This window comes from Hipposideros armiger, unplaced genomic scaffold, assembly GCF_001890085.2.
Source record: "Hipposideros armiger isolate ML-2016 unplaced genomic scaffold, ASM189008v1 scaffold_1552, whole genome shotgun sequence".
In the NCBI taxonomy this organism is placed as follows: Eukaryota; Metazoa; Chordata; class Mammalia; order Chiroptera; family Hipposideridae; genus Hipposideros; species Hipposideros armiger.
In genome coordinates this window covers 117,144-128,223 of record NW_017732902.1, presented here as the reverse complement: position 1 = coordinate 128,223, position 11,080 = coordinate 117,144, and the positions used below count along the sequence as shown (strand labels likewise).

The 11,080-nt window shown below is 36.3% G+C and overlaps 1 protein-coding gene across 10 annotated transcripts in view; it reads left to right on the top strand.

The window, feature by feature from the left end:
* The window catches only part of LOC109377781 (aspartyl/asparaginyl beta-hydroxylase-like), a 105,366-nt gene that overhangs the window by 22,910 nt on the left and 71,376 nt on the right, over positions 1–11,080 (top strand). For 6 of the 10 annotated variants that reach the window (XM_019634225.1, XM_019634223.1, XM_019634224.1 and 3 more), the window contains exon 6: positions 1,646–1,687. In XM_019634225.1, coding sequence (XP_019489770.1) covers positions 1,646–1,687 — 42 coding nt within the window. Of the gene's footprint in view, positions 1–1,645; positions 1,688–3,856; positions 5,363–11,080 lie in introns of those variants that run through there. The other 4 variants (XM_019634231.1, XM_019634232.1, XM_019634233.1 and 1 more) reach the window with 1 other exon arrangement.

The window sequence follows — 11,080 nt, the reverse complement described above, 5'->3', positions numbered from 1 at the left end:
GGGAACAGACAAGTTGCTGTCGTTTTGTTCTTCATCTTAGCTGTGGAGGCCAGTGTCACTGGCCCTCATATGTGGGATCCGAACCGGGGCCCTCTGGCGTCCCAAGCCAGCTCTTAACCATCGCGCCACTTAACCGGCCCTGTGCTAATTTCTTTTGCACACTGGTTGATACCCATGTTATTTAAAAATTGGCATTATAAGACTAAATTTGATATTTTATTGTGAAATAAACTTTAGTACATAGTCCAAGATAGCACTCTGTATTACAATGTGGCATGCTGTTTTTAATAGAGGTTAGGAAAGAATCAAGTTTTGTCTGTGAAAAATAATTGACACACACACACACACACGTTATGATTGTGTGTATATCAAGTAATTGGACAGATACAGAAAGCCACATAAAACAGTTAATTCATGTTTCTTTTTTTAATGTAGTCGGGGTAAGCAAGACATAGTAACACGTTTTCCCCCAGAATGGTGATGAGTATAGCTCAACCAAAATAAATTACCATTCTCAAATGGGCCACCTCATTTGATGGCAACACATTGCAGTGAATAGAGAAAGGGTAAGGAATTTAGGATTGGAATATGATTTGAACAACGTAACAGAATAGGAGTAAAAATACCTATACTGGAAGTGGGAGTGAGATTACAGTTTTGAGAAACATATAGAGTGTGTTCTACAACAGGAGTAGTGTAAAAGGGCTAGGGGGCTTTCTTGTGACAGTAGTTTAGACCTGAGTTGTAGAGTGACAGATTATATATGGTGTTGCCTCACAGGAGACAAATAGTAATCACCATCCCTCCCTGGGCCTAGGGAATGTACTGGCAGCTTGGAATGCCCCTTCGGAAAGATACATGACATCAGCAGATACATGAGTATAACAAACCATTTATGTGACCAAGACTTTACTTGGCTGGGGTGCTGAGTTCATCCTGGTTGGAATAAGAGTATACTGAGAGTTATATGGTATTGACATTTGTTAGAGGGTTAAAAATAAACCCATTATCAGAACTTTCATTTGCCAAAAGAGGAACTAGAAAGCTCTTGCAAAGTTTTTTGATGAACAGTAAAGAAGTTAATATATATCTGCATAATAGTGTGGTTCTTACTTGTGTAATTTCTTTTATAAAGAAAGCTTGAAAATGGGGAAAGAAACTGATTATTCAAACAGGAAAGATAAAAAGTCTACTAAAATATGCTATCCTTTTTTTGGATGGCAGTGATGATTGAGGAGGGAAGTAAAGTCCTCAGGTCATTTCACCCTTGGGGCTTGTAATTGATCATCTGTCAAAGAGCAGAAGTCCAGACTACGGAGGCCCCATTGAGAGGGACTCGCCATTTTCTGCGGCAATTAGACATTTATTTCCAAAGCCAACAGTTCTTTCAGGTCTAACGCAAGTTGTGAAGTTGACTAAATCATAGGCTGATTATAATGCATTTTTCTGTTATTGAAAGTGAAAGTAAGGTTCTAAAATGACATAGTGATAGACATTTATATTTTGAAGGAGTGTATTTTTTAAGTGATGAATTTAAGAAAATTTGTTTAATAGACATCACTTTTAACTACTTTATAGATACTTATTTTTAATTACCTTAATATTTTCTGTTTATAACCTATTTTCATCTTGTGAACACCAACAGAAGGACCTGGTGGGGTAGCCAAGAGAAAAACTAAGGCTAAAGGTATTTTCTATTTTTCATATTAGCCTTGAGTGAATCAAGTTTAATGCTTGAAAATGCATGACATTTTCTAGATATGTTATGTAAATACAGCTACTAATGCTAAATGTTATCGCTTTTTGGTTTTGGGTGCACCTTTGGTCATAAGTAGTTTTATCAAAACTTCATTAAAGAATTTTCTGCCTCAAGCCTATAATACTAAGTAATTTCATTTTCATGTTATCAAAACTTTGTAACAGTCTTTAAATTAATAACATACATATCGTAACAATATCACGATGTTATTATGTATAAATTTACATATACACATCCTACCTTCCAACCTAAAAACTTGCTTAGTTTGAATGTTTAAATTACTGTTGGAAAAAAAGATGAATTCATCAGTGATTTCATTTCATTTCTAAGCTGATGACACCCTTAGAGCACAATAAAAGCTAGCGTGATCAATCTTATAGTTTTTAGTACAAGGAAAACTTGGATACATAACCTTGGAGCACTGTATTATGTTAATATAGAATTTGCTGTGTGTGATATTATAATTCTTTCATAATTACTATACCTGCCAACCATTATATGTAGGCTAACAGTTTATTATTGCAGCCTTATTTTATATCCCTCTGGTTTTTCTTGTTCTTATATAAATGTTTATGTCCTTCAGAGAGAGGGGCATGGGGGAAGTGCATGTTTTCCTTTATAAACTTGTAATATTCTTTTGTGTTCAAGTGCTTGGCGTATTGTTTGTAGTTTGTGTATTTGTTTTTGGTGAAACATTAACAGGTTAGACTTGCACTATGCGATTTGCAGGGTCTTGTGGTTTGTATTTTAATTTTAATGTTTCAACTTGATATCCCACCTGAATAATTCCTGGGACGACAACAAAATTTTTGCCATTTTATTCCTATATATATATAATTATGAAATAAATGGCCAGTAAGTATAATTTTACTTCTTGATCTCGAGAGGCAAATAAAACATTAAAGATAGACTATTTTAAAAACCGTGTGCTGAGTAGGACCCGGCAGCATTACACAAGCTCTCTGCTTTGGCAAAAGTCTTTCTCTGTGTTGCTCCGTGAACCACATTCAAGTAGAATGGGGACTTGGATGGTTCATTCTTTATGAATGCTGTTCTGTATTTCTATAAGGTTTTTAGTAAGAATTTTTGGGAAGAATTCAATAACTTTTTGTGCAGTGGGAGTTCTACATGATTCTGATGGGAAAAACACCTACCACATTTTATTATTAAAGAAATCTTTCAATTTCTTCATTTCTGCTTAAATGCTGCATTACATAGTAAACGCCTGGCTTCTCTTACGATTTCCTGGTGAGAGAGCAAGAAGGTGAAATTCAAAGCTTTGGCTAGCAGCACTATTAGACTCGATATGAAGCAAGTTGAAAGCAGCATATTATATAAGACTTGGAATTGCCGGTATATTTCATTGAATTGCTCCGTCCCCATGAGCACGGACAGCATATATGTTGGCTTGAGTGGCTCTATGAAAATTAACAGGAAACATGCTTAAAGGAATACTGATTTCATAATGTGGAATATAAGCAGAAAAGAAATTCTATTCGTCATTTTAGACACATTATAGATAATGAATTTAAAAACAATACTCATGGATATTGTATATTTCTTAACTAAAAATTAATGGTATTTAATTTTTCATTTGTGCATTATATTGTTTTCAAGGATTATAAGCACAGATATTTTAGGGAGATAGCTCTTTGTTAGAGCTAGCATTTTAAAAATTATCTTTGTACAAATACTTGCAAGTTATGGAAACTATTCTTATGTGTCAGTGTTCCTTTAATTATGTTATTATAGTTGTGAAATGTGAGTTAATACTTTGTGTAATTACTGCCTTTATGGATGCACTCATTTGAATAATATTGCATGTTAACCTTGTTTTAAGACAAATTATACCATATGTCAAGCTGGAAAAATATGATGGCAAGTTTCTAGCATTTCTTTTATAGTTGGTACTTTATAGAGATTTGCTTCTGTTCTTAGCAACTTAAAACTAGTGGATTAAGGTCACTGTTTGAATGACCATTTCAAGTATGTGAGGAGATTTTAAATAAAGACAATACTTTTACAGTAAGTTGCTGTTCTGTGAATTAAGAGACGCTTTCAATAAACATTTTTTCCTTTGATTGGGTAACTTGAAAGTTAAAGAACTCACTAAAGAAGAGCTCAAGAAGGAACGAGAGAAGTCTCAGTCAAGGAAGGAAAGTAAGAATGAAGAGAGAAAAAAGGGGAAGAAAGAAAAAGAGGATGACCGGAAGGATAAGAAAGTGGCTGATTCCGACATATCCAGGAAAGAGCCTCCTAAGGGTAAAAAGGACAAAGAAAAGGAGAAAGTGGAACTAGATAAAGGTGCTAAAACCAAGGAAAGTAGGAAAAAGTCAACAAATACAAAGGATATTTCTAGTAAAATGGCATCCAGAGAAAAAGATGACAGAAAGGAAGGTAGAAGTTCTACCAAACATGCACGCTTAGCGAAGGGAGATAACCAGAAAAGGAAGAACTGAAGCTCTAGCACTGTCGCCCCAGGAAGTGGTAATACTTTTTCTTCATCGTGAGTTGCTGCTACAGGGCATAGAACATTTACTATTGCTCTGGTTGGGGGAAGGTGTGTCAGTCACCCATTGAATGTATTTATTGGTGCTCAGCAAGTAAATTGTTTGAAATTTAAGTACATTGTCTAATGCTTCCAAATTTAAGATGAAGCTTTAAAAAAACGTGTAACAAAAAATGTGGTGTAATAAGGTCTATGTTTATTAATTTATTGATCATGTATTCAGATACCTGTATATGTTCACTATGAATTGTAATGAATTTATTAATATATTGAATATTTTCATTGGAGTTGAATGAGTATTAAGGTTTTAAATAGTATTTATATGCAGAGCGACATCACTTTCTGGTCTGATAACTATTCAGGTAGGTAGGAAGTTCTCTTCTTTCTCTGTTTGCCCTCGGTTTTCTTCCTGCCTTCCCTTTCCCGCCTCCCCTTCCTGCTTCCCTTTTTCTTCTCCACTTCCTTTCCCTCTTCCCCCTTCTCTCTCTCCCCAGGGCACCTCCTCTTGCTTATATGACGACCTGCGCATTCCTCTTCTCCAGCCTCCCCCTCCCCCACCTCCTACCCTCTCATGCTCTTCTCAGATTAATTCAACCTTCCCTTCCCCTTCCATCTCTCTCCTGCTGAATCTCTCCTCCCCAGTGTTTCCCTGTCTCCTTTACCATTTTCTTGATCCCTCCGAGCCTCCTCACTCCTTATCCCTCCTCAGCTACCTCTCCCTTTTCTCCCAGTCCAACCCCAATAGCCTATCACCCAAAAAATGTCTGTGTGCCAGATACACGATTTTGAGAACTCTGGATACAATCATGAATAAAAGAACTTTATTTAGAAGAACAATTGAGAACACTTTTATTTATAATGTTTACAGACTCAGAATAGTTATAGAAAGGCTTTAATTATTTCAAATTAGGATATCCTTTCATTTTATATCACATGGTTTTTCAGTTATTTTGTTAGAATGGCATATTTTTCATATTTGACTGTATCATAATTGTTTACCATTTCTAAGGAATTGCAAATTTGAGATCTAACTAGAGATCAGAATTTAGTTCATCAGAAAACATTTAATAAAATGAAATTTCAATATGAATCCATTTCTATATATGGTTTGTACTCTTCTGTGCATAAGATCTTAAATCTCTAGTTGTGTACTGGTGAAATTTAGTTATTGAATTAAACGCAACCTTATTTGTTGTAATACTTAAAAGTGCTCCCATAAATATTTTATTTAAAAAAAATAATTACTCAAGTTTTTCTGTGAAAAGCTTAAAAATAGATATTTTGACCTAAGTAACAATTTTCATGTCAGAAAGGAGTGACCATTAAGTGCAGATGTTTCTAAAAATATTGCACCTTTTTTTTATATGCTAGTACCTTTTACTGCATAAAATCAACACTTAAACATTTAGTTGACAAAAATTTCAACTGGCGATAGATTTATACATCCAAGGGGAAATCTTAGAGAATACCTAATTTAATATTTCTATTTAAACCAACCCTATTATTTTATTATTTAAAAACTGAGACCTAAGAAATTGTAACATGTGGTAACTTGAGGTTTCGTGGGTTGATGAGTCAGGATTTTGGTGTTTTTATAGATTACAGAAACATAGTAAACTAGAAGGGGAATTTTATGGCTCATTTGGTTGGCAAATACAGGGGCCCTGGTGTCACACAATAGATCTTAATTACAGACCTATAATCGGAGCTCTGCTTCTTCCTAGCTCTGCTTCTTCCTAGCTCTCGTCTCTAATTTTGGCTCTGCTGACTTCTACATGGCTTTATTCTACATGGAGGTGCTGCCACTCGATGAAGAGGGCAGCCCTCAGAAGGCCTCTGACACATCTTTCTAGTTCAGCATTCTTAGTGCAGAGAGGCAGTGTTCAGGGATGGCTCTGGGAGAAAAGTCACTGGGAGAATTATGACTGGCCTGGGTAGGCCTGGTGACCATCCGTGACTATTGTCACAGCTACGTTGTCACACCTCCTTAGCATTGTCACAACTCCATTGTGTAGTTAGGGACGGGTTAGTTGTCCCAGGCTAGCTACTGTGCACAAAGCTTTGTGGGGGGGTTAGATGTTCCCTTCAGAAAAGAGAGCTTCTGGGACTAGAAGAGGGAGGCTCTAATTGAGAATCGGACAGAACAAGAAGCAAAACTGATATTCAACACACATAAACTGTGAGATTCAAAAATAGGTCCTGATGTTAGATCTTGCTGTTAAGATGGATTTTTAAATGTATATCAGATTGTGTTAATTTCTCTATATATGAGTTTTTTTTCTCCCTTGCAAAAGGGCAGAGAATTATAATTGCATTTACTGAGGGCATGCTAATAATTTTTACTTGGTTTTTGAAGGAGAGTGGCCATGGGGCATAAAGTACATGCAGGCTAAATTCTAGAAAATGAGTGACAAGAATTTTTTTAGAATAACCTAATCAGCATAGGCATATAAACATTATCTGTTGCTGTTCAATGAAGCACTTGGAAATATTTTAGTTCTATCAAGTTTTCATTTGAATGTCAGCTCAAGAATTGAAATGTCTCTACTAAAACATTTAAAAATATTTCAAGAGCTCTTGTGAACTGGGAATTGACTTGTTTTTTGTTTTTTTTTCTTCACTTCGGTAAAGAAAGACTTTGACTGAATTTTATTGACATCGAGGTCACACTGTATCTAACTGCATTGACATTAGATAACTGACTATTCAACTTAACAACTTAGAATGAGATACGCTTTTGGTTATGATTAATGGGTTAAAATTATGCTTGCATTGTCAGTTTTACTCACTTTTTAATTCAGTACATGTTATTTCTGTATTCTGCTGCTTCATATTGTTATCTGAGGATAAATGAAACCAGAAAGGTTACCCTTTTTAAATAAGCCAATTAGAAACCAGGACAAAAATTTCATAATATGAAATAATGGGAAGTCAAAAGTCCTGAAAAGTGAAAATTAAATATAAAGATGTAAGTTTATTTTGTGATATCACTAACAAATTTGATTTAAATTGCACTATGACACTTAAAATTCTAAAAAATGACATTATTTTGCATAATTTTCCTTAACTTTGTATGACAGAATTTCACATATGAGTAGCACAGTCATCGTAAAAATGGTCAATTTTACAAAAATATTTGACAGCCTGCCTATCAGTTCTTCCAAGAATCTTTTTTATCCTTTAATATTTAAATTACTCTTGAAGCACTTTAACATCGTTGCTTTTTTTTCTTCATTTGTTGTGATGTGTAATTTCTATGTGTCATTTGTTAATGGCTTTTCATGTGAATTTTAGATATTTCTAACATCACTTGTAATCATCTTTCTGAAATATATTTTTACATGATTTTCAGTTTTTATGGGTGAGTTGCATTGTGTGTAGACGGTTGTCTCAACATTTCACAATGAGGGAGAGGCCAGTAAAGAATTGACATAAATCAGTCAGCATGAATGTTTGAGTTAATCCAGGGGGATTAATTCTTTGGATCATAGAGAATATTTTATAGTGTTACGGCCTGCTTGGCCATACAATTTTGTAACTTCAGAGGTTCTCATAATTACTTGGATAATAAGGATTTCCTACTTAAACTTCCATTAAAAAACAAAGAAAGGTAGTAAACAAGTATGATTTTTTTTATTTTAAATTTCTTAAGTTAACTATAACATCATTTTCCGTGAAATGGGCCTGGTGATTGGGTCTATGTGTCTCCTGACTTTGGTTCCTTTCTGCGGTGTCTTCCACCATCCCTTCTGTGAATTTGATTAAATTGTTAACTTGATAACAATTCTCCCAATTGATTACTCTAATTATTTCACTATAAATTGCATCTTGGCAATGCTGGTTTTCCTCATTTGTAAATTGAAGAGAATGCCTTTCCATTGAGGTTGGTGTGGGAACTGCTGGTATTGCATATGCATAAGCAGCCCGCTCATCGTTGACACTCATGTGTCCTTTTCCTTTGGTGGGATAATGGGAATGATTCTACTAAGGCATTTCTGTCAGTTAAAAATTTAGCAGCACTGGGGCTATGATCCCTAGTCCTACTTTTGTCAACAGGTTGTGAGACAAGTAAGTCCTTTCTCCTTTGTAACTAATATGTCTTTGTGAAATGGGTATACTGGTTCCCGAGTTGTTCTACTGAGATAATTGAGAGGCAGTAATGGTAATTGTAAATGTTACCTATGTGTAAAGCTATAGGAATACTTAGTTATACAAAGGATACTGCTACAACATGAAAACAAGATATGAAATGTAAAGGCTAAGAAAAGTTATGAAGTAGTCTTAAGTATGTGGTATAGTTGAGAAACTTCATAACCAGCCAAATTATGAAAATGTTAGTTATAAGTTTGCTTTGTACTTGGAACATGTTTTTCCATAGAAGCAATTTTATGGTCTTAAGGGGTTTTCTACTCCAGTGCACAAAAACCTTTTTAATCCCTAATACCCAGTTCTGTGTCTCAGTGTAACTATGTTTCTATAGAAAAAGGGGCGTTCATCATTCTTCCTCAAGGTATTAGGAGCATATTTATTTTTACTTCTAAGGAAGACACTTAGTTTTACTTCTAAGTGTTATTTATTATCCATATTTCTTTTGGTTATATGTGGGAATCCATTCAAATTAACTTATGTAGACAAAAACATTGACTGGCTCACATGATTGTAAAGCCCAGGAGCATTGTGGATTTTTTTCCCTTTGGTCATGCTGGACCAAAATGCAATGGTGTGAAGGCCCCTCTCCATCTCTGGACTCTCTCAGAATGTTGGCTTCTTTCTCAGGTTGAGTCACATGTGCTCATATTCAATCCGAATCCTTATGGAGTTGGGGGGGGGGAGGGGAGAGGTAACCAAGCTGTGATGGCAGGACATGGTCATGTGAGTGCCCACCCTTAAAACTGGGGGGTGAAGGAAAACCAGGTCCCTGATGGAAAATGTGCGTGCTCTTCCCGGAAGGAAGGGGAGTAAGTGCAGGGCAGGCCGCACAGTGAGTATTTATACCCTCACACCGCTGCACTGAAAGCGGGGGATTGGTGGAGTTTGTTCTCTCCTTCTCTCCTCATCCCATTTCTACTTCTGCCGCTGGCCAGTTGTGAAGAGGTGAATGGGAAGGGCCTAACTGGGTATTTCAGAGTTAGAGCCATGGGGAATAGAGAGCACCCTTCCCAACCCCTGGTCAGGAATAGTATTAGACAATTGGAGGGATGTTAGAGAATATTGCCATGTGGGAAATACTACCATTTCATTACCGGGTGAATTAGGTTTATTTTGTTGTGAAACTCTTTCCTTTTTACCCGAGTTTTATCTAAAGAAATTTTTTGTTCTTGAGAAACTGAAAGGTGAATATTGTATAGCAGACCCATCTTGTTTGGGGTAATCTGAAAAAATCCTCAGTAACAATCTTCAGTCTCATGTCCTACCTTCTCCATTTGCCTAAGGGTAAAACCACATGAACTAGATATGTTTTACCAGTTTGGATATCATTTTTACATAGAAATCAATTCCTACAAAAGCTTCAATTCTGTAAGCCCTACAGAGCAGAAAGTAATCTATTTTCCTTTGTTCTCATTTTATACCTCATTTCATTTCACTTTATGCATGTATTCATTAGTCTTGACTAGCATTTGTACATCGCAGAGGTCTGTCTGTCGTGCATTTCTTCCTTGCTTCAAACATTACTTCTCTTGTATCCTAGGAGGTTCGAGGAAGGCATATACTTAGAGTTTCTGTGTTATTTTTGATAATTATAATAACACCCTCATGCTGTCATCTCCACTACCCATCTTTGATTCATTCATGGTATCTGCAGCCCACCAAGGGTTGTGCCAGGTACTGGAGATGCAAGTGATCAAGGTGGTCACGGTTACCTACAGTGAAATGCTGTGAAATAAACAATGGGTTGAGGAAGAAGATAACCACATAAGCTATTGCTAGTACTGCCCCCGTCCCCCTCAGCCTCGAATGTACTCCTACACTGAGTGGTGGGCCACCTCGCCCTCTCTGGCAGGGTCCAGCTGAGTCATCACATCACACTTGAACTTTCTCTGATCCTCTCGCAGGCAGTGGGACTGCTTGCCTTCCTGTTGCCATGCTCACCACTTTGCTTCATTCCTGGACTTTGCTACCAAACTACGATTTATGTTCAGTCTCTCTGTCATAGGAACTGACAATAATAGGTGTTCACTGTATGTTTATTGAATAGTGAACATACAAAATAGATAATTTAACAATATTTTAGATCTGTATATGCTGTTAATATTAGAAAGAGAAAAAAGGTGTTTTGTTTAAAAAAAAAAGTAAAAACCTGGAAGTTTCTTCAGTAATTGTTTCAACCACCTTGGAAGTTGCCTGTAGTTGTGCTGGTGTTGCTGTGTGCATGTGTGCAGGAAGGGAATTAAATTTGTTTCTTTAGAATAAATAAAGGAAAACATAAATTGGTGAGGAAAATGATACATTTGCCCAGTTTAAACTATCTCACTTAATTCTTAAAACTCTTCTAAAGAGGTACTGTTTTATCCTCTTTCTGTACTTGTTCAAACCAAAGTTGTAGCAGGGCCAATGTGCTCAAGATGGGATTCAAGTGGAATTGAAAGGTAGCCCTCTTGGTTCACAGACCCACCTTCTCCACACCCTCTCGTTAAACTGCGCCCACACCATTCCAGCCTTTGTGGAGTCCTTTCATTGGTCCTGAATCCAGGCTCCCATGAGCCTTTGTGCACTCTTTCATGCTTCTGACATTTAGATCATCCTCTTCCTGAAATGTGTCTGTCCATCTTGACTCACGTGAAGATGCTTAGAATCTGGAATGACTCTTATCC